This window comes from Abramis brama, assembly GCF_963993115.1.
Source record: "Abramis brama genome assembly, chromosome: 1".
In the NCBI taxonomy this organism is placed as follows: domain Eukaryota; kingdom Metazoa; phylum Chordata; class Actinopteri; order Cypriniformes; family Leuciscidae; genus Abramis; species Abramis brama.
This window is the reverse complement of record NC_139963.1, coordinates 22,625,580-22,650,094: the sequence shown is the minus strand read 5'-3', so window position 1 is coordinate 22,650,094 and position 24,515 is coordinate 22,625,580. Positions and strand designations below refer to the sequence as shown.

Below are 24,515 nucleotides of genomic sequence, written 5' to 3'. Positions count from 1 at the left end.
TAACTGAGCAGATTGTGAAGTACTCAGACCGGCCCGTCTGGCACCAACAACCATGCCACGCTCAAAATTGCTTAAATCACCTTTCTTTCCCATTCTGACATTCAGTTTGGAGTTCAGGAGATTGTCTTGACTAGGACCACACCCCTAAATGCGTTGAAGCAACTGCCATGTGATTGGTTGATTAGATAATTGCATTAATGAGAAATTGAACAGCTGTTCCTAATAATCCTTTAGGTGAGTGTATATCAGGATTCAGATGTTCTCATAATTAGCTGGCTTAGAATTTAGGTATTCAGCAATATTATTGATTTCACTTATTTTGGCTTCATGTGTGAAATATGCAACAAAAATTCAGAATTGCAAAAAGTGTCCCAGGTTACCCTAATCCACCCTACATGAAATTTAGTCATCCAAAACAGTTTTGAGATTAATTGATCTAATTTCATGTCTCTGGAAAACAGTGATTATGACATTGTATGCCTATATGTTTAAAATACTTTTTTTCTGTCTATTTGTTAATGAGGGATTTGTGGAAAAATCCATGCTTTTAGATTTGTTGAGTATTTATTTATTTTTTTAAGTAAAAAGATAATTTCTAATTTCTAAATTAACCTAAGGCTAATTGAGTGAAATCATTCAATTTTAATTCATAGTGTTGCTATTATGACATATCTTCAATTAGAATATGGGCAATTAAATATGTAAATATTCATATGTCTGTGTACAATTCTATATTACACACAGACACACGTACACTCTTTAAAAGTTTAGCAGGGGGATGTAGGGTGGGACTTGATTTGATGTCCATCATTCTCAGAGGAGAGCTACGGTAGAAATGTGTCAATTTAGAACTTAATCAGAATTATCATCTAATAAGGGTAATCAACATACTCTGGTATGTTGCAACACACTGGAAGGAGAGCGTAGTAGGGGGTTGGGTTTCCACAGAGTTGTACCTTCACCAGTTGTAGAGATCTTTGATGGAATCATGTCCTTATATCAAAGACACGCAAAGTTAAACTTGTATGAAGTTCTTTGTCTGCTGGTCAAATGGGAACAAACTCAATTGAGTTTGCAATAATTGAAGCTGTGTTATATTTTTGGTATATATTTGTCATGAGTTAGGTCCCCTGCTTCATTCCTGCACCCTGTCCACCTGTTCGCAATCGCAATCAGCGCGCACTCAAGTGGATATCTGAAAATCTCTTTGAAAAATCTTTCATGCCCTACGAGCAATAAAAACATATAAGGAAAAAAAAATCATGTCTGAGGTTGTCATAAGTCATGCATGAAAGGGTAAATATTTCCACTTTAATGTAAGAGAGGGCACGGCCATTTTAAACTTAAATGTGCAAGGTATCTGTCAGTACAAAACAAGTTGCAATTATGTTCTTCACCATTTTGTTTTGTTTTCAGTTTAAAATTATATTAAATTTTAAAAGTATTACATTTCACTGCTATTGACTGTTTACATATCTTCCTTTCAGATAATCTCTAGAAATGAACTTTCTCCTCAAGTTATTCCTGATTGGGCTCAGTATTACGGTATTGGGTATTTACAGTATACAACATGGATTTCTGGATGTTACAGATGTCACAAACAGACTGTTTCCATTAGGGTATGACCCTACTACAGTGTCGCTGTCATATTTGTTTGTCAGTTTTCAATTTGGTTGTTCTTCCTCTTGTGGCATTGGAAAAACTTTTTCATGGGTGACCTTTTTGTCATTTTAGCAAAAGGTACCTCCAATATAGAGTCTTTCCTAAACAAAGGTCAGTGGTTGGTTATTTATTCAGAATACTATACTTAGTCTCTGTAACATATTACTTCTGTATCATTTTAAATAATGTCTTATCTGTGCAATGTTTCCTTATTATTGCCCTCATTTTTTTCAAATATGACCTCAGCATTGGACCATTTCCCAGTAAAAATCGTTCGTCTTGTTCCTGTAATGGATTTGCTATGCTTGCACAGAATGTGGAAGTGGATGAAATGGAAGATCTTCAGAGACGTCGGTCAGAGGAATACCAGAAATACCAGCTCAGGTCAAAAGTGCATTCCAGTTCCTGCCCCTTAATCAATTTTGGTTTGGCTTAATTCTAAAAGTTCTAATTCTGTATTTCTTAGAATGGGGACAAAGATGGACTCACTTATACTTTCCCAAGCCAACTCGCCCCTCCAATATCCCACCCAGGGTTTCGAAGTGCCACCTCTTACAAAAAGAGTGATACCAGGTAAAACTCTTTCCTTCACGTAATGTTTCAGATCTCAGATGTGTTTACTGTAAAACACTCAATCTGTTTTGGGATGTTAGATGTTAAATGTCATGTGTGCAGCAAAATGCAGATATTCTTTTAAAATTAGTAATTTACTGTATCTTCAAACTGAATTAGAAGATGAGATGTAATGACCAGGTAAGAATGCACTTTCAAAGAATTTTAGAACTGTATTCGTCATTATTTACTCTTAATGAGACCTGAATTGTCAAACTGCCCATTTTCACAGGTTTGGCTCTGCATGCACAAAGAAGAAGACTATATAAGGTTTGTTTGTGAGGTCCTTTGAGGTTCTGGTTTTATGACCTCAGTAAAGGTGGAGGGTCTTTTCATTTGTATTTTGCTTTGCAAGGGCAAACAGTGTCCAAATTAATCTTTTTTGTGTGTTTTTGAAATGCAAACTCAAGACAGCTGGTTACTTTATTTGCAGGAGATGTGTCCAGCAATGAGGCAGTTAATAAATATCACACAGAAGGTCCATTAATCAACCACTTTTGTGCAACAGGTGTCTTTGAGTGTGAAGAGTGGAGTGCTCTCAGTAGAGGATGTTCTGGATGGAGAGCAGGTGGATGGACAGGGTCAGAGTGAACTGAGCATCTCATCTAACAGCCTCACACAACTCAATGATCTGCTGTCCAGAGTGACCTACACCAGCACTATCTACCATGTCAAGACTAAAGATCTGGGTAATGTCTGCAGTGCCCTATGTGAGCTGTCTAGTCAGTTTACTTTTTTTTAGTTTTGAATTTACATTCAACTTATCTTTTTAAAAAAAAAAAAATCCAAATCCACGTTTCCTTGTTTCCTTAGTTCATTTTTCTTTTGAGGCCTATGAGGCCATATTTCCCATTGTGATCAAGAGACGATCAGTTCCTGTTTTGTATGACCCAGGGACAGGTAAGACCACAAAAAAAGAAAAATAACAAAAAATAAATACACACACAAATCTAGATTTGGTCTAGTCAATAACCCTCCCCCTTCTTTCTCAACTTAGATATTAACTCACAGGTTACCATAACAACCAAGACCTTTCTGAGATATGAAGAGCTGAACATCCTCATCAACAGTATTCGACAGGTTTACCCCAAAATCAAGATCATTGTTGCAGATGACAGCCTGACACCAGAAAAGGTGACTGGCAACAACGTAGAGCACTACATCATGCCTCCTGCACAGGTAAATACTTTTTTAAGGCCACAGTGACATATAAGGGCTTTTCACACAGCGCTCAACCCCGTGTTATCGTAATTCTAAACCCCACTTTTAACCCCGGATAGAGAATCTTTCTGCTCTGGAGCAGGGTTATCAAGCACTGCTTTTGCGCCGTTAACTCTGCGTGTTAACATTGCAGGGAATGATATGGGCTAGATGCTTAGCAAACGACAGCCATTCATATGCCTCATATTCATGTGCTTTTGGTTAGCTATGGAAACATCTAACGTTGGCTAGCTATGGAAACATGTAACGGTGTACGTTATATAAATGGTTGTTTCAGTGTTTGAGGGGAAAAATGTCAAATGGAGATGGAAAACGTGTCAAATAGCCAATAGCTACTTTTCCACCATCGGGCCAAATTTCTATTAATTGTATTAATTCGTGTTTTTATGACACTTAAATAGTGTGCTTAGCCAGCTACAGAGAAACTGGTAGCCAGGCAACAGACAAGTGACCAATCATGAGTGGCGAAGTAACTACACTCTAAAAAGTTTAACTATGATTTACAATTTTTTTTTGGTGAAACATTTTTACACTCAAAAAAATTTAGTAAATTTTAATGCTATGAAATCAATTAAATATACTGTATGAATTGAGTAAATGCAAGTAAAAAAAAAAAAAGTAAATCTGAGTAACTCTACACTGTAAAAAAGAATACATTGATTTTATTGATATCTAATTAATAAAAATGAGGCAACAGATTACAAGCAATATTATTAATTAAATTTAACAAATTAGAATTGAGTAATATTTAATCAAATGAATTCCTTAAAGTTAACCATTTAAAATGAGTAAAATTTACAAAATATCTTTTATTGCCAACATTGAAGACACCTGGTGTTAACAAGCAGAATCACTGAAGGAGAAAACCATAATTAAAGTCACCATTGTGGAGATCAGTGTGTGTTTTAGTTTGGCTCTTGACCTTAAATTATTAACTTTAAGTTTCGTTTGGCTGCTGTACATGAGTCATAACAGCCAGATGAACAAATAGAAAAGGTGATGTAATGGTGTTGGTTGTGTTTTAACATAATCATTATTTCACAATCATTTGACCTGAATCACTGAACTCATAGAGTCCAATTTATGAATTAGGTTTACTTTATTAATTATAGCAGCACTGGCCTTGTACGGCATAATATTTTTTTAACTTTTACAATGTAAGGCAAATAATTTCTAAAAAGTTTCTCTTACATAAAAAGGAGACACACAGACATCAATAATCAGCCTGTGAATCTCAACAATGGTGACATTTATAAAGCATGTTGCAGTGCATTCTGGGTTCCACCAATCAAAACTCATTCATGGCTCCCATCATGCATTGCTGCATGAATAAATAATGAGCTTATGTTCAGAGGTGATCTGTTCGTCACCATTGCTGAGATTCATACACAAAATCTTGATGTGTGTTTGTGCCTAAAAAAAAAAAAAAAAAAAAAATTATTTATTTTTTATTATTGATTTGATCATTTGGATTTCATTGAAAAGGCTAAAAATATTATACTGCTGTAATTAATAAAGTTAACTTAACTCATAAATTGGACTCTATTCAGTGATTCAGGTCTAATGATTGTGAAATAATGATTATGTTAAAACACAACCAACACCATCAGATCACCTTTTCTATTTGTTCATCTGGCTGTTATAACTCATGTACAGCAGCCGAACAAAACTTAAAGTAAATGATTTAAGGTTCAAGAGCCCAACTAAAACACACACTGATCTCCACAATGGTGACTTTAATTATGGTTTTCTCCTTCAGTGATTCTGCTTGTTAACACCAGGTGTCTTCAATGTTGGCAATAAAAGATATTTTGTACATTTTACTCATTTTAAATGGTTAACTTTTAAGGAATTCATTTGATTAATTATTACTCAATTCTAATTTGTTAAATTTAATTAATAATATTGCTTGTAATCTGTTGCCTCATTTTTATTAATTAGATATTAATAAAATCAATGTATTCTTTTTTACAGTGTATCTGGTACATCAACAAATAAAATTGAGTAGAAATAATGTAACATTTAAACACTTAAAAAACAATATTTATGAGTAATATTAACTGATTTTATTTATGAGTAATATTAACTTTTTATTTATTTCCTCTAAACCTTTATAAAATAGTATTCCATACAGCCACCAGTATACATGACATTGGCCTTTATTGTCGATGAGTACAGCAATACAGCATATTTTAAGTTTTATATATTTATACATTGTTTTAATATTGCCTACATTTAAACTCATTTAACAAACATTTTATTAGTAAAAATGAAACATTTAAACATTCAGGTAGCCTAATTCAAGTGTAATCAACCAGTCTGTTATCCAATTTCCACCGTATCAGCGCTGGTTCTCGTGCTGAAGACGGACTCGCGCTCTGTAGATGAACTAACTTCAGACCGCCGTCCTGCGTTTCACTCATAGCCGAAAGATACTGCGAGCGACTGACTCCATAACCTGCCAATAAACAAACCGTACACAGTTCTGAGGACATTTTATCCTCCAAATTAATTATAATTTAATGCGTTACAAGGCGTTTCAGCGAAAAGACAGGTGTGACTCTGGTTTAGGTGTCACATTACGCCCCTGTATGTTGTTTTGCATTAAATAAAACGATTTAAAGCACAGTAATGATGTTATATATAAAATAAAACATACACAAACCTGAATTTCACAGAGGAAATGCACCAATTCTGTGATGCTGAGAAGAGAGAACTGTTCTGGTTTGGAGAGAATTCAAACAGCCTGCGCTCACTCAACAGTCACATCAGAGGGTGGGGGAGGGGTGCATTGTTTTAATTGAGTAAACTTACTCAATTTCTTAAGAGTGTGTTAAATATATTAATAATATTGATTTGAATTAATTAATATTTCTGTTTCTTGAAACAGATCAGTTTAATTCTCCATTCTCAAATATTTTGATAGAAATTTCACAAATATATTAAGTATATTATAAATACATAATTGGTTAGTCAAATACTAAATTATTTTTGTGAAAATAACTTAAAATTATAAAATTACTGTTGGATGTTTAGTCAATTAACTCAATTGTTTAACTCAAACAATCAAGTAAACGATATTCAGAGATTTTATTAAGTTAATAAAGTTAAATATTTATGTAATATTTACTAAGTCACAGAATTATTTTTTTACATTCATTCTACCAGCACAGTCAGCAACCATTTAATTGTACCATGCCGAACCAAGCTCAAGTGGAAATAAAACTGGAACCGTTCTTAACCGTTCTTAGAACCATTCGACCCGTTTCAACTGTGAAAATGCCTATATTACACTTATACTGTAAAATGACTGAAGATGATATAAAACGTCTCGGCTACTAATGTAACCCTCGTTCCCTGAAGGAGGGAACGGGAGACGTAACATCGACGTGACAACGTAATTGGGATCACTTCAGGGAGCCCTATCATCTTCGAGTGTCTACAGAACAAGCCAATGAATGTTGGCGTGCGTGAAACGCGTTACGCGCCCCGCCCCGCAGCGCGGGTATAAACAGGAAGCGGGCGCACGCACACATTGTTTTTCGCTGAGGAGCCGAGATAGTGACGGCCATAGGAGCGATGGTCAGCAACCGTGGCGACGGGACGTTACGTCTCCCGTTCCCTCCTTCAGGGAACGAGGGTTACATTAGTAACCGAGACGTTCCCTTTCAGTCGCTCATGTTCAACGTAACGTCGACGTGACAACGTAATTGGGATCCCTTGGAAAACGCCACAGCTGCTGCCACATCCAGCGCCCTACGCAGACTCTCAGACCCCCAACTGACTGGGGCGGAAGACCTGCGTAGAGGGAGTTCAACTGCTGTTCCGTTATACCCCACACAGTGGAACTCTTGGATAACACTGGGAAAGCGTGCCTTCCAGAGGAGAGGGACGCTGCGGAAGCCACATCCTGCCCGAAGGGAGGTACCATGTGGAGAATACACATATGGACTGGCCGGACAGGGGCAGTGCAACATATGGAATGTCACTGGGGTGGCTCCACCTAAGAAGGGGGAGGCAGCACCGGACAGTGACGGCAGAGCAGACTCTGCCAAGGGAAAGACACGGGCTCACCACAGGGAGCTGGTCGTGGAAGAATACGCATATGGAATCACCGCAGGGATCACCACATATGGAATCCAGCCTAGCACAAGTTACACAAGCAAACGAGCACTAGGCCTGGCATCAGACGCTCCACAACATCCGACTGCTGAGGGGGTGCGGAGGAACTCACAGGGTTCGCCTAAGTGGGGAACTCGACTGGAGCAAGAAGCGCACGTATCCGTTCCAATGGAAGGAAGTGACGCAGCAAGCTGACACTAGAGCGGGAACTTCGGTGTTACCAGCTGGTTGAAGCGAGCACACAGGAAGAAACCGGCTCAACACGTAGGCTGTAAAACCTAGCGAACGTGTTAGGTGTCGCCCAGCCCGCAGCTCTACAGATGTCTGTCAGCGAGGCACCGTGTGCCAGCGCCCAAGAAGAAGCGACACCCCTAGTGGAGTGGGCTTTCAACCCGGGCGGGCAGGGCATGCCTTGGGCTTTGTAAGTCAAGGCGATGGCATCCACTATCCAGTGGGCCATCCTCTGCTTGGAAACAGCCTTTCCCTTCTGCTGGTCTCCGTAACAGACGAAGAGCTGATCTGAGGTCCTAAGGCTTTGCGTTCTGTCCACGTACAGACGCAGAGCGCAAACGGGACAGAGAAAAGCCAGGGCTGGGTCTGCCTTCTCCGAAGGCAGCGCTTGCAGGTTCACCACCTGGTCCCGGAAGGGAGTGGTAGGAACCTTGGGCATGTATCCGGGCTGGGGTCTCAGGATCACGTGAGAGTTATCCGGGCCGAATTCTAGGCATGATTCGTCGACCGAAAATGCATGCAGGTCCCCTACCCTCTTGATGGAGGCCAATGCAACCAGGAGAACTGTCTTACAGGACAGAATTTTTAACTCAGCTGATTGCAAGGGCTCAAAGGTTGGTCTCTGAAGTGCCGAAAGGACCAGATACAAATCCCAAGAGGGTATAGAGAGTGGGTCAGGCGGATTAAGTCTCCTCGCCCCCCTCAGGTCGTGCTTTGGACCTCCGAGGCAGGTGGACCTGACCTGCAGCCTGTCTACAGGCCTTGTAAGCCTTCGCCGTTAGACTGGACGAAAACTTACAGGCCTTGGACGGGAGGTGTGGATTACCCCGCCAAGAGGAGGCGGACGCTGGACACAACTGCATCGCAACAGCCCGCTCCACTGGGGGGATATCCACATACCCCTTAGCTGCCCCGCCGTCGAGGGTGGTGAGGGGACAGGGGCCACTAGGACGGCTTCTGGCATTATAGGGTGCTGTCCACGTCCTAGAAAGCTCCTCATGCACCTCAGGAAAGAAAGGTACCGGGGCGGCGCACTGAGAACCAGCGCGGCCCGCCTCGAGAAACCAATCGTCCAACCGAGAAAGCATAGCCGCCCATTCTGGATCTGTCTCGGACAACGCTACACGTCCTGAGGGGGGTAACACAGCCGAGTCTTCATCTCCAGAGGACTGAAGCTCCCCCTCCGATGCTGCGATGGACATCTGATCGTCAGCTGGAGCCCCAAAGGAAACGGTTGGTCTTCCAGGAGGAGGACCAAGACGTTCACCAAGGGGCTCCGATGGCAGCAGCGCTTGTGAGGCGTGAGGGGCCCGTGGAGGTTGTCTCGGCGGGGAAGCCCTCAAGGTAATCCTCAGATCACCCTGGTCATGCACAGAAGTAGGTCTATTCTGCGGGGCAGAATAGACGCTAGATCGGGGCGTAGGCGAGGGGACTGCACCTCCCTTTAGGAAGGCGAGTCTTGATCTCAGCGCTGTGATAGTCATATTCCCGCAACGGGAACATGAACTATCCACAAAAGCTGCCTCAGCGTGCCGAATGCCCAAATACGAGAGACAACTACTGTGGCCATCTGCTGGCGCCAGGGAACGACGGCATCCAGAAACGCACAAGCGGAATGACAACCTGAAAAGGACGCAGGGTCACGCTTGTGTTGCTCTTTTAGAAAAAAATAAAAAACACAGGAAAAACTCTCTTTGTGCTGAGGCACCCAGGGGTAGCTGCGTTGTGTATTTAACACAGGGGAAACGCCCACCGAACCGACACTCACACACATACAATAGTGCTGTGAAAACAGTAGTTGTGAGCTGCAATGCTCGCGGCCACCACTGATCGCGCCGTCACACCAACACAGGACGAGAGACTTCTTAGAGTTTTATTTGGCAGTCTTTGTAGAATTCTGAGTCAACCAGAAGCTCAGCTCCGAAGTGAAAGACAATGTGTGCGTGCGCCCGCTTCCTGTTTATACCCGCGCTGCAGGGCGGGGCGCGTGACGCGTTTCACGCAAGCCAACGTTTATTGGCTCGTTCTGTAGACACTTGAAGATGATAGGGCTCCCTGAAGTGATCCCAATTACGTCGTCACGTTGACGTTACGTCGAACGTGAGCGACTGAAAGGGAACACAATTTTTAACAGCAGAGACTTTTATACAATTATTTTGTAAGCATCACATTTTGGCTTTTAAATACACCAAAAATTGGCCTCATTCACTTCCATGGTATAGGTGCCTCACTAAAATCTTGAATTTGGCCTTTTCAAAGAAAATTAGGCAGTTTAAAATGGCTTTTTGTGGGTGCCTGCTGAGCTAAACCCAGAATTTCTCTTTATCTGTTTACTTAGGGCTGGTTTGCAGGAAGGAATCTGGCTGTTTCTCAAGTCACCACTAAATACTTCCTGTGGGTTGATGATGACTACATATTCAATAACAATACACGGATTGAAAGATTTGTGGAGATAATGGAGAAAGTTCCAGAACTGGATGTGGTCAGTAAAGAGATGCTTTTTTTTTGTAAGGAACTTTGTGTGTGATATCTGTGTACAAACGGTTTCACTAACAAATTTTGATTATTCAATAACTTTAATATGAAAACATATTTTAAATTTACGAAAAATGTAGGAACAACTGAAACCACACACACATATATATACAAACTCACTCTGTTGGTGGCCTTATAAACGTCTTAGGATTACATTTCATACATAGATATTCTTAAATGTATGTCATTGTGTGTGTGTGTGTGTATATATATATATATATATATATAGAGAGAGAGAGAGAGAGAGAGAGAGAGCTGTATTTGTATATTGTTTGAACTTGATCTCAGGACTGCACACATGGTATTGCTTGAGGATCTTTCTTTCTACATGTTAGAGATCATTGTATGTTTGCAAACCATTTCTATATGCAGTGTTTTATGCAGTTTACTAACTGCGGCATGTTGTCACTCATTTAGGATACTCAATTTATTAACACTACCACGAGGTTAAGAAGAATTTTGTGTGTATGCCCATGTTGTGAAATATGTGGAAATGTTTCAAGAGAAGTTATCCTGTGCGTAAACATGAATAATTCACAAAATCAATAGTGAATGAGAACAATTGTTCTTTCCCAGATATGGAAATGATCTCTGCTCCCTCACTTTAGCTTTGTATTAGTGTTTATTCTGACTGGATGCAGGAAAGACTGGATCATTTCAGGCATAGGAACAGTTCCCTTTCATTGTCACTCCGAGTTACGTCGGATGACGACGAATGGGGTTTCGCTTAGAAATCCTATCACCTTCGAGTATATAAAACGAGCCAATGGCAAAGAAATGCCATGGGTCTGCGGAATTTGCATAGCGTAACTCCGCCCCACCCTGGGAGTATATAAGAAAGTACGCTGGCAACATGCAGATATGTTTTCGCTTCGGAGCCAAGTTGATGTACTTCACTCCACAGCCAATCCTGAGATTCATCTCTTCCTTTCTCTTCGAGACGAGCCTCTCTCCAAGTGTTGGTGTGACAGCGAGTTCCAGCGAGTGCACATTCCCTGCTTATCTGTGCAGTGATTTGCCAGTGTTTGTGTGTTCTCTCCCTGGTCGCTTCAGCATTTGTGGAGAAATCTCCTTTCTAAAAGAGCTTGCACGCGGCACGTCTTTTTAAAGATGCCTCGCCCGTGCACTTCTGGTTGCGGTCTATTCATTTCTGACTCTGATGGGCACAATCGCTGTCTTGTGTGTCTGGGCTTAGAGCACGCTAAGGCAGCGTTTGTGGATGAGTCATGTTCCCATTGCGGGAACATGCCCATCGCACGGTTGCGGTCGAGACTCAATGACCTTCATGGTAGAGTCCCCTCATCCGCACCCCGATCTACTGGCTCCGCGAGAGCTAGTACTTCGGCTGGCGGCCAGGGTGACCTGAGGATTACGGTGTGGGACAAAGCGCTGACTATTCCACGCTCCACACCGTCCTCTAGCGCCGTGCAACTCGCGAGCGTTTCAAATGAGCCCGCTGTACAGTCCTCTGACTTGCCGCGGGTCTCATTTGGCGCTCCAGAGGAAGATTCGATGTCGATCGCTGCATCACAGGGTGGGCAAGAGTCCTTGGGAAGTGAGGATTCGGCTGTGCTGCCACCTTCGGGTGTGCCAGCATTGCCCGAGTCTGATCCCGAGATGACTGCCATGCTTTCCCGGGCAGCCGCGGCCATTGGGCTTGAGTGGTCCCCGCCACCTGGTCCAGTGCGCTCGCGGCTGGATGATTGGTTTTTGGGTGCCGCCACTGACCCTCGTCAGCGCGCGTCCCCAATGCCTTTCTTCCCGGATGTGCATGAGGAGGTCACGAGGTCCTGGAAGGCACCATTGTCTTCTCGTGATCGCTCGGCGACCTCCTCCGCCCAGCCTCCTCTCGATCAGGCGGCCGCCAAAGGGTACACTGGGGTTCCCCAGGTTGAACGCTCTGTTGCGATGCAACTGTGTCCTCAGAGTGCTTCTTCCCGTGGCGACCCAAAGCACCCCTCCAAAGCCTGTAGGTTCTCTTCCACGCTTGTGGCGAAGGCCTATAGAGCTGCGGGGCTGGCGGCCTCCTCACTGCATGCCATGGCGACACTTCAGGTCTACCAGGCCCAGATGTTGCGTGATATGCACGAGGGGAGGACTGACCCAGCACTCTTTGATGAGTTGCGTGCCGCCACCGACCTTGCTCTCCGAGCGACGAAGGTGACCGCACGCTCCCTGGGTCAGGTGATGTCCACTTGCGTGGTCCAGGAGAGACATCTGTGGCTCAACCTGGCTGATATGCGTGAGGCCGAGCGGACCCGGTTCCTCGACACTCCCATATCCCAGGCTGGCCTCTTCGGCGGGGCGGTTGAGGACTTTGCCCAGCAGTTCTCGACCGCCCAGAAGCAGACTGAGGCTCTCAAACACGTCCTGCCCCGACAGCCAGCTGCTGCCTCCACCCAGCCGTCGGCACAGGTGCCTCAGTCTGCTCGCCGCCGAGGGCGCCCTTCTACGGCTCCCGCCCCTCCCGCACGGCCCCAGCAGCAGCCTCCATCCGGGTCGCGTCGTGGAGGACGCCGTAGGAAGGCGCCACAGCCCTCTCCCGCCCCGTGCCCCGCTAAACGCCAGGCCAAGCGGCGCTCCTGAGACGGGCTGCTCAGAGATGGCGTTGAGTTCTTCCCAGGAGACGGTAGCAGGGCCGCTCCTTCCCCCGGTGGAGGGCCGGGGGAGAATCCTTGGTTTTCCCCACCCCGCTGCTCGTCCCACGACGGGCAGCACCCTAATGTGGTTAAAGAAAGAACTCACTTCCCCATCTCTGAGCACACAGAGTGTCCGGATGACAGTGCGCGCCGCTCACGAGCCTCGCCACTCTCGTCCCCCTCTGTCGCCAGTTCCCTGCCAGAGCACGCCCCAGTGGGACGCTGGTCCTCCCCTGGCCTTCTCTGGCAGGACGCGGCTAATGACCGTGCCCCCGCACCGGGCCGCTATGCCACCCACGCCTGGGCCGGTCATTCCGCCTCGCTGCACCACCGAGGGTACGTCTGTGGTCCGTATGACCCCGCTGGTACAGTTCCTGGAAGCCTGGTTAGAGCTTCCCAGGCTGTCCCGCTGGGTCGCGAGGACCATCAGGCTCGGCTACGCGATTCAGTTCGCGCGGTCTCCTCCCCGCTTCAGGGGAGTTCGCTTCACTATGGTCGGTGGCAATGCCCCGGTTATGAGAGCGGAGGTCGCTACCTTACTGGCGAAGGGTGCGATCGAGACTGTCCCTCCAGCCGAAATGAGGTCCGGCTTTTACAGCCCTTACTTCATTGTACCGAAGAAATCCGGTGGGTTACGGCCAATCCTCGATTTGCGCGTCTTGAACCGCTCCCTTCACAGGATGCCGTTCAAGATGCTCACGGCCAAGCGCATTTTCGAATGCATACGGCCGCAGGATTGGTTTGCAGCGATCGACCTGAAGGACGCCTACTTCCATGTCTCCATTCATCCTCGACACAGACCGTTTCTACGGTTTGCTTTCGGGGGGCAGGCATACCAGTACGCGGTTCTCCCTTTCGGGCTAGCCCTGTCTCCTCGCGTCTTTACGAAGGTCGTCGAGGCAGCCCTTGTTCCCCTACGAGAACACGGGGTTCGCATCCTGAACTATCTCGACGACTGGCTGATCCTAGCTCACTCTCGAGACCAGGTTTGCGAACACAGGGACCTTGTGCTCCGGCACCTAGCTCGTCTGGGCCTTCGGGTCAACTGGGAGAAGAGCAAACTCTGCCCAGTGCAGAGGATCTCTTTTCTCGGTATGGAGATCGACTCGGTCGCCATGTGCGCGCAGCTTACGAGCGAGCACGCGCAGTCACTTCTGACTTGCCTTCGTCAGTTCGAGGGCAAGAGTGTGGTTCCACTGAAACTATTTCAGAGGCTCCTGGGGCATATGGCATCCGCAGCTGCAGTCACGCCGCTCGGGTTGCTTCATATGAGACCACTCCAGCTTTGGCTTCGCGATCGAGTCCCGAGGTGGGCATGGCATCACGGCACGCTCCGAGTCCCGGTGACTCCGACCTGCCGTCAGACCTTCACCCCGTGGGCGAACCTCAGTTTTCTTCGGGCCGGAGTGCCCTTGGAACGAGTGTCCAGGCATGTTGTTGTGTCAACAGATGCCTCCTCCACGGGCTGGGGCGCCATGTGCAATGGACATGCTGCCGCGGGCTCCTGGACAGGACCCCAGCGCCTTTGGCATGTCAATTGCCTCGAGTTGTTGGCTGTAGGTCTTGCCCTGCACCGCTTCCCTGCGTTGCTCAGGGGTCAACACGTACTAGTCCGATCAGACAATACCGCGACTGTAGCGTACATCAACCGTCAAGGTGGTCTGCGCTCCCGCCGTATGTCACAACTCGCCCGCCACCTCCTCTTATGGAGTCAGAAGGATCTGAGGTTGCTTCGTGCCATTTATATCCCGGGAGACCTGAACCAGGCGGCCGACGAGCTGTCTCGGCTTCGGCCTCTCGCTGGAGATTGGCGACTCCATCCCCAGACGGTTCAGCTGATTTGGGATCAGTTCGGGGACGCACAGGTAGACCTGTTTGCCTCCCACGACTCGTCCCACTGCGACCTGTATTATTCCCTGAACGAGGGCACGCTCGGCACGGATGCACTGGCGCACAGCTGGCCGCGGGGCCTCCGCAAGTATGCGTTTCCCCCAGTAAGCCTTCTTGCGCAGACTTTGCGCAAGATCAGGGAGGACGAGGAGCAGGTCATTTTGGTTGCCCCGTATTGGCCCAACCGCACCTGGTTCTCAGAACTAGTACTCCTCGCGACAGCACCTCCCTGGCCAATTCCTCTGAGGAAGGACCTGCTTTCTCAGGGACAGGGCACCTTATGGCACCCTCGTCCCGATCTTTGGAACCTCCACGTGTGGCTCCTGGATGGGACGAGGCAGGTTTGAGTACCCTACCACCAGCGGTGGTGGCTACCATCACTTCCGCTAGAGCATCGTCCACGAGACATGCCTATGCGTTGAAGTGGAACCTCTTCGTCAACTGGTGTTCTTCTAAAAATCTAGAACCCACGAAATGCCCCATCAGTGTCGTGCTTTCCTTCCTGCAAGAACGGTTGGAGCGAAGGCTGTCTCCCTCCACCCTGAAAGTGTATGTTGCCGCCATTGCCGCACATCACGACACAGTTGATGGTAAGTCCTTGGGGAAGCACGACCTGATCGTCAGGTTCTTGAGGGGAGCCAGGAGACTGAATCCTCCTCGTCCTCCCCTCTCCTTTTGAGCCTCTGCAATCAGTGGAGCTTAAGTTCCTGTCAATGAAGACAGCGCTCCTGGTTGCATTGGCCTCCATCAAGAGGGTAGGGGACCTGCAGTCATTTTCGGTTGACGAAGCGTGCCTGGAATTCGGACCGGCTAACTCTCACGTGATCCTGAGACCCCGGCCTGGATATGTGCCCAAGGTTCCCACCACTCCCTTTCGAGACCAGGTGGTGAACCTGCAAGCGCTGCCCTTGGAGGAGGCAGACCCAGCCTTGGCACTGCTCTGTCCAGTACGCGCACTCCGTGCTTATGTAGACAGAACGCAGTGTTTCAGGACCTCAGACCAGCTCTTTGTCTGTCATGGTGGGAAGCTGAAGGGAAAGGCTCTCTCCAAGCAAAGGTTGTCTCACTGGATAGTGGACACCATTGCTTTGGCTTACCAGCAGCAAGGTCGACCATGCCCCCTTGGTGTGACGGCCCACTCCACTCGGAGTGTGGCATCCTCTTGGGCTCTAGCGCATGGCGCCTCGCTAACAGACATCTGCAGAGCTGCAGGCTGGGCGACACCTAACACGTTCGCGAGATTTTACAATCTCAGAGTAGAGCCAGTTTCTTCTCATGTACTCGCTTCAACTAGCCGGTAAGAGATTCTGCTCAGGTGTCTTCGCTTGCTCGCCATTCCTCTCCACGGACGGGATACGTGCGATATTTTCCTCAGGTGAGCCTAATAAGCCCTGAGTCTCCTCCAGCACTGTCGACGTCAACACCAGAGTTATGCCACTGGCAGCTTTCGCGCTTGGCTAGGTGCTTCCATGTGCATGGTTCCCCCTCTGGGTGACCCCCACATGTGTATTCTACTGTAAGCCTCTCTGAGCATGTGTCTTTCCCTCGGCAAGCCACCTTGCCACCCCTGGGGTTGAAATATTCCACCTGCGGCTGGACACCCCAGTGTTATTCCGTATGCAGCCCTTCGGGGTCATATGTGTATTCCAAGTCCCCCCTTCGGGTTGGGCATGATTGCATATGTCCACTGGATATGCTTCCCAGTGTACCTTGGTATTCCTGTGTTAAGTAGGACTCCTTCGTCCGTGCTAGTCTCACGACAGGGAGCTCAGACTTACGCAGGGCACTGGAAGACAGTCGAGAGGTGGCGTGATTACACTGGGAACCCCATTCGTCGTCATCCGACGTAACTCGGAGTGACAATGAAAGGGAAGGTCTCGGTTACGTATGTAACCCTCGTTCCCTGAGTAGGGAACGGAGACGTTACGTCTCCCTGCCACTTCCGCTGTACCGCTGGAACGCCTGAGTTCAGTCTCGGCTCCTCAGCGAAGACATATCTGCATGTTGCCAGCGTACTTCCTTATATACTCCCAGGGTGGGGCGGAGTTACGCTATGCAAATTCCGCAGACCCATGGCATTTCTTTGCCATTGGCTCGTTTTATATACTCGAAGGTGATAGGATTTCTAAGCGAAACCCCATTCGTCGTCATCCGACGTAACGTCTCCGTTCCCTACTCAGGGAACGAGGGTTACATACGTAACCGAGACGTTCTTCACTCTCTTTCCAGGTTGGTGGTGCAGTGGGAAAAGATCAGTTCTATTTCCAACTTCAGTACGAGGAAGGGGATGAAGAGGAGGGCGGTTGTCTCAGACGTTTTCATAGGAAGAACCATAAATCAGTCCCAGGCTTTAAAGACTGCTTGTTTGTAGACGGGGTCGTCAACTACTTCCTGGCACGGACAGATGCGGTGCGACGGGTTGGCTTTGATCCGTTTCTGAAGAGGGTGGCTCACACTGGTAGGTACATCACTATGGGATTATTTTTGTGCCTTTAATATTGAACGTAACTTTTCAAGAAATGAATGAAAATGGACACTGAATAAAATGGCGAAATTTTTGACTGTTTATAATACACTGCACTTTTTGCTAACGGTTTTCTCCTCTTTCTTTCGCTGATCAGTACTTACAAATCCGCTTCCAGAGTTTCCATTTACGCTTCTGAAGTTTTCGTTTTGTTTCCGTTCGCCATTCTGACACATTTCTCTCATGGGGGCGGGGCTAACCGTGGTGTGCTCTTATTGGCTACTGAGTTTTTGATTGACAGATTCTTGACCTGGAAGTGAAGACGTCAGTGTTGCGTTTACATGTGTGGATGTGAGTGTCTGTAAGCGGCTTCCTATTTCATTTTAATGATATAAAGTTAGGAGTTTTGTTTTTTATTTGTATCTGTATTTATCTGCTGCTACATTACATTGTTGAGAGGAGTTCCTAGGAATAGCACCAACGAATAATATCATCATCATCAATCGTCGTAATAAGGATTATGGAGATGCTGGAGACTCGCGGTAAGTCAGTATTTTTTTTTTTGTAAAAAAGATGGAGAGGTATTTTAAAGCTCAATGAGAGCCCACAACATTATACAGCAGTGTTATCTTTATTCAGCCCAATCATTACTCAACCTTATCTGCTTACAATTACACAGTTTCTTTTCCGATTACATCATGTTTACTTTTTCAAAGGTGCAAAACCTAAGAACATAAGGAGGTTCAATAATTAATAATAGAATTCTCATCATGTGTGACATTTGTAACAACTTTTATTTAGTGGCCTGAAAATCCCTTTCAAACAGGCTAATTGATAAATTAATTAATTTGTTTGAAATTAATAGTTTAAATCCTCAATTTGTTATGTGCAGTTTGTATTGTTAGACTAGTATAATACTTCTCATTTCTTACTTTGCAGGGAGTTGAGCAACTTTTCCATGACCAAAATTCTGATGCTGACCCAGAGGATGGAGTGGTGTATTACCAGAGATCCACTGTCCCCATTAGACAGGAATCTTACTTTCTTCAGACACGACATCACTTTTGAATGACTAGGATCTTGATCTTCAGACACTTGATATTATGCATACATTTAAATTTCTTTGGAGTGTTAGATTAAGACAAACACAGTTCACAAGTACACAAGAGGTTGCACTTTATTCTTATAAGTCTACAATGATCTCAGATTAGCATACCGACAACATATGAATGTTAAGGGGATAATCCACCCAAAAATAATAATTCTCTCATCTTTTTCCCACCCTCATGCCACCCCAGATGCATATAACTGTGAGTCCATACAGTAATGCAAATTAATGGGTATTTAAAAGTTGACACTTTAAAAACCACACACAGTGACTGTGATGGGTTATTCATACAACCCCAGTGGATGATTTAATGTCTTCTGAAGTAAAACAACAGATAATAAAAATACTAATAATTGAAATGGTTTTAACCCTTCAATACAAAACTGTCATACGAAATTGGCTACAATCTACCTGTATATGGGTTCACAGAGATGTATTATTTTCTTAAAAATCTTTTATTTGTGTTAATGTGAAGAAAGAAAATCTGGGATGGCATGAAGGTGAGTAAATGATGAGAGAATTTGCATTTTTTGGGTGGAGTATCTGTTTAAAGACTTATGTACTCCATTACAATGTACACAGTCACTGCTTTGTTACATTTACTGTAACGAACTGTTCAAATGATCATTGCATCATTTAAAATATATTTGAATTTTACACAAATTTAGTATATAATGTACTTGTGCATTTTAGTACTATATATGTATTATGAGAATACTGAGGTTGGACTGTCACAACATCCAAGACTTTCACTTTCATACTTATGTATAGTGACAATAAAGAATATAATGAAATATCCTTGAAGGTCTGTACCATCTGACAGCAAGCCACATGGTTGCAATTTTCATATTGTTTGAATTCTTCAGAATTGAGGTATCATTAATTGTGATGGTGTAAGTGCATATGCTAACAATGGGTATAGTATAATGGCCAGGATTGCTAACTTTGATTATCAGGTTAGAGTGACACTTTCTTGATGGCTGGAAATATCACACATATGTATATGGAACTAGTATTCTCTTTAAATTGTTACTTCTACCTGAAAGACTCGGGAGATAAAATGATGTAACGAAGCATACATTTATTGACAGCCCCAGAAAGCATTATAAAGTTCTTTGGCGTAGGCCCCGTCCATAGTTCGTAATCCGAGGGTAGCGGATCTGCATCTCCTGCCTGAAGACGAAGGCAGGGGCGCAGCCGACCCCTCTGGAAGGTATGGACAGGACCATCCTGGTGGTGGTGGGGAGGGTGGAGGTTGTCGCGTTGGCATCTGCGAACTCAAACATGTGTACCGATCTTTTATACAGAAAGTATAAAGACGTGATTGGATAGAGATGAAGGTAATAAGTGACGTAGTAATTAAGTCTTCCTGGCAGAACTTAAGCTAAAGCTTTCATATCAGAATCTAATCAAAGCCTACAATGCAGAAAAAAATAACATTTAGCCTTATCAGGAACAAACAAATATTCTCCGAAAGCATTGGACATAATTTATTATTATACACGATTTTAATGTACTACAATTATACCTCTAGACATTCATTTTCTCTTGCACAGACATATTTGATACTGCTCCTGAAAGCTTATGCTGACAAAGTAGTAGTAGAAGATAAATACAGAAAATTAAAAAACAAATCTTCTAACTTTCTATCACTAAAATGAAATAGGAAGCCGCTTACAGCCGCTCACATCCACACATGTAAACACTGATGTCTTCACTTTCCTTCCAGGTTAAGAATTTGTCAATCAAAAACTCAGTAGCCAATGAGAACACACCGCAGTTAGCCCCGCCCCCATGAGAGAAATGTGTCAGAATGGCGAACGAAAACTAAGGAAGCGTAAATGAAAACTTCAAAAGCGTAAATGAAAACTCTGGAAGCGCATTTGTAAGTACAGATCAGTGAAAGAAAGAGGAGAAAACAGTTAGCAAAACATGCAGTGTATTAAAAACACAGTCAAAAATTTCGCCTGCTATTTATTTTTTTCCGGATTCAAAGACATTTTATTCAGTGTCCATTTATATTTTCATTTGTTTCTAGAAAAGTTACGTTCAATATTAAAGGCACAAAAATAATCCCATACATCTCGGGGTTTCAGATTAAAATATATGATTCTCATTTCAGATTATTACCTTACTTTATGCTTTGCACACTGATTGCCTGTGAAACTGGAGGTTTCCGATATATACAGTATTGTTCCAAATATAATTCAGAATATGTATTTCTTGGAAATACATCTGAAAAAATGGGGTCGTCTTATATTCAGGTTCTAGACTTTTACATGTCAATAATACACCCGCAACAATAGGGAGCGCTAAATGTGTGTAAAATCAGTGTACCCCTCAGGACTGAAGCGACCCACCCCTGTAAACTACCCGTAGTTTACGGTGCCAAATGATGGCGAATGACCGTCCAGAACAGAGCATGGTGGCAGCAGGGTCATCAAAAAACTCTCATTAAGCAGCCAAGAAATACGGTGTGTCAGAGTGTAATGTTATAAGATGGCAAGCCCTAAAAGACAAGTCTTAAAAATGCTAACAGTCAAAGAAAAGCTTACTGTGTTCCTAAAAGCGGACGCTTAGAAGAAATTAACAGGCAAATGTGTCAGTACGTAGCCGAAAAAAGAAATGAGGGGCTGCCTACAAATAGAGCCATCATCCAGCTGAAGGCACTGGATGTCACCAAAGAGCTGAACTTACCCACCAGCAAGGACCTAATTTCTTTTTCGGCTACGTACTGATACACTTACCTGTCAATATCTTTGAAACAGCCATTTTGATGCGGCGTAAGAATAATTCGGCGTAATGATGCGTCTTATATTCAGGTTTTTCTTATATTTGGAACAATACGATATATAGATCAATATCAAAAGTAGCAGTCAGAATCTGGTGTGTCCACCAGCTGCTTTAAGTCCTATAGTGCATCTCATCTTCATGGACTGTCTGCATCAGATTTGCCAGTTCTTGCTGTGAGATGTTCCACCTAGACACTTGCTAGTTCACAAACATATCTGGCGGGGACACATGGTTACACGTGTTTTGACACTGCAATGCTCTACACATGAACTCGAGCATTGAGAACATTGTTTGTGTACACAGAGTTTACTAAAAAGAAAGATTATGAACAACTCACTGTAGCTGTGTCCGCTGGCATTTTGACATTCAAAAATAGTCGATCTCCACTCGGGGAAGGTCTTCATTAACCCCCTGGAGTCGTATGGATTAGATTTATGATGAATGGATGCACTTTTTGGAGCATCAAAAACACAGGCTCTATTCACTCCCATTATAAAGCTTAGAAGAGCAAACTTTTTTTTAAATATATAACTCAGATTTTGTTTGGCTGAAAGAAATAAGTCATATACACCTAGGATGGCTTGAGGGTGAGTGAATTATGGGATAATTTAAATTTTTGGGAGAACTATCCCTTTAAACTTCTTGAGTATCTTTTTATGATTGCTAATCTTCTGCTGTCTCTCTGACATAAACCCCACAGAGTTTTTTCTTGATGGTCTCGGAGATTTGTTGATTGCCTCTTGCAAAGGACTTGCAGTCGGCCACCAGAAGAAACGCAAACAAAGCAAATACAGACAATTTAGGTTTCCAGGACGAAATGATGGAAAAAAGAAATTGGCCCATCATTACTTCAAGAATTATTTGAAATGCATCAAGTACTGAGGGACTTTTCATCAAAGTGATTGAAAGAATGGATATGAAGAATGTTCACCTAAGAAGTGTTTTGGTACAGAAAAGAGTAGTGAAATTGTGTGACATTTTACTTGATTTTAATACAATCAGCCATTCAATCAGTGGAATCAAAGTTTTTGTCTTCAGGAGGAGAACTGATTTAAGGGAAACAATTTTCAACATATATATCATCTTTTATAATTTATCACTGTGGGTTACTGTTGTGCAATAAAATAAATATATTAAATATATACACTCAGATTTTTTGTTGTTGTTGTTGTTCATGTCACAGGGGCAGTACCCTTGAAAGGACATATTTGTACTTTTTTTTAAATCCCTAACAGTTGCATATTAGAGTAGCAATACAAACCTTAAGGTACACTGTGAATGTTTTAGAGTACATTTTTTGCACATTTTTCTGAGAGTGCAGTGGTATAAATATGATTGTTATGTGCAATAATGTTTTTTACTTCATCTAAGAAATGCGCAAAATGTTTACAGAGTGGGCAACAATTCACTATAGATTGAACTGAATTTTTTTTAATTTGGAGCAAGTCTTTTATAGGCCTCCAAGCACTGAAACAGCTGGAACTGTATTTCTTTTCGTAGGAGTGTTTCTTTTCATATAAAATAAAATGTAATAATAATTGGCCTTTTTTGAAGGGTAAAACTTAAATCTAAAAATCTAAAGTTAAACTTCGCATCGCATGAAGGTTGTTCCTGTGCATAAATGTATTAATTTTTAATTGTGTATGGTTAATGGTGTTGTTGTATAGCAAACTGAAACACTTAGCATGGCTAATTCATTTTGTCTGAGGTATGGAAGTGAAATTATATACATGTTTTGGATTTCCTGTTTTTCTTTATTATTATTATTATTATATATATTCCATGAAATGTCATATTTGTATATGATATAAATTTATGAACATGTTAGAGGGGTCATTCTATTCTAAATGTGATGTGGATGTGGCCATGCTGGGTGAGTGGAAAACTACAGAGAAAAGACCTTGTAGGAGTATAAGAAGGGAATTTCCTGGGCTGGGTGTCAGGTCTTGTTCACGTCACGGGGTAGCTGCTGTGATTTTGTGACTAAGCCTCTTGCAAGAGAATAAATATCTTTTAAAATACAATTTGATTCTTGGTGTCTCTTATGCAGTGATGATGATTGTTTAATTACTGTTTTCTGTTATTTGGTTCGTCATCTTTATCGGACGGATCTGTCGCGTGCATCCTGTCACGTAAACTGCCCTGTCAATCATCTTGGCACAGTTAAAATCCTCTATTAAATCTAATTTAATTTCCTACCGTTTCGGAGAGAAATGTAGTAGCACGTTCGTCTGCCAGTGGGTCTTTCATGGACACAGTGTCCTCATGTGTTTGCAATTTGAATATAATAATGCATTTAAAAGTTGAACGGACGTTGCTCAAATGCCTCTGGGCGCAATTGGATAGACCTAACATCAATCAGAGCGATTGTCATTGTGTAAAGCCCGCCCCAACGTTTCTGATTGGTGCCGCGATTTCGACGGATTAGAAATGGGCTTGAATGAGCTCTTTGCCAGACTACTTGCAGAGCAAATCTAAATTTGCAGAAGTTGTCTGGGTTTTCCCAGGCTACTCACTGGTCAAAGTTCTGAAAGATTCAGGCCCTTTCCCAAATGGCGGGTCTGCACTTTCGTGATGTTATGCAGCTTTGGCTGCCGGAAAGAAGTCAGCTAAAGAGCTTGCACCAGTGAGGATGCATTAAGCTAGAATAAATTGTTTTTAAAATGGAAAGAGTTAAAGTGCAGTTAAAGGTATATTTCAAGAATAAAAAAATTAATACCTAATTAGGAACATAGTTGTCACCTTTTAGTTCCAAGGAAGACAAAGGAGGTTCAAGTAGCAACAGTCTTTATTAAAATAAGGTAAACAAAAGTAAGGTAAGATATAAGGTAATCACAAACGAAACAGTCTGTAGACACAAACAATACTGGACAATGAAGGAAACAAACTGAGGGACTTAAATACACAATGATAATGAACTGAATGCAGACAGCTGTGCTCATTAAAGGTGGAATCAGTAGTTTTTGAAAACTTTTCAGTCACTTTTGGCCAATGTTAATATTTGAAATCGCCAAAACAAACACGCCCCTACTACTTAGATGACAGAAACAATCAGGAGTTATTTTGCAATAAACAAACTAAAAGTGTACATAATGTTTCAAAATGCTGACGTCAGTAAGATTTTTTAATGAAATTAATATTTTTATTCAACAAGAATCGATGCATTAAATTGATCAAAAGTGACAATCAGGGGTTTTACACTGTTAAAAAAAAAAATCCAATTTCATATAAATGCTGT

The 24,515-nt window shown here is 43.6% G+C and overlaps 1 protein-coding gene across 1 annotated transcript in view; it reads left to right on the top strand.

The window, feature by feature from the left end:
• The window catches only part of LOC311083222 (beta-1,4 N-acetylgalactosaminyltransferase 1-like), a 45,417-nt gene extending 22,125 nt beyond the window's left edge, over positions 1–23,292 (top strand). The window contains exons 2-12 of the mRNA XM_084114601.1: positions 1,488–1,619; positions 1,735–1,773; positions 1,909–2,046; positions 2,129–2,235; positions 2,507–2,544; positions 2,783–2,963; positions 3,088–3,174; positions 3,272–3,453; positions 10,187–10,330; positions 17,142–17,370; positions 21,978–23,292. Of these exons, the coding sequence (XP_083970727.1) occupies positions 1,501–1,619; positions 1,735–1,773; positions 1,909–2,046; positions 2,129–2,235; positions 2,507–2,544; positions 2,783–2,963; positions 3,088–3,174; positions 3,272–3,453; positions 10,187–10,330; positions 17,142–17,370; positions 21,978–22,159 (1,446 nt within the window). The 5' untranslated portion in view covers positions 1,488–1,500 and the 3' untranslated portion in view covers positions 22,160–23,292. The remainder of the gene's footprint in view (positions 1–1,487; positions 1,620–1,734; positions 1,774–1,908; positions 2,047–2,128; positions 2,236–2,506; positions 2,545–2,782; positions 2,964–3,087; positions 3,175–3,271; positions 3,454–10,186; positions 10,331–17,141; positions 17,371–21,977) is intronic.
• The last annotated feature ends 1,223 nt before the right edge of the window (positions 23,293–24,515 follow it).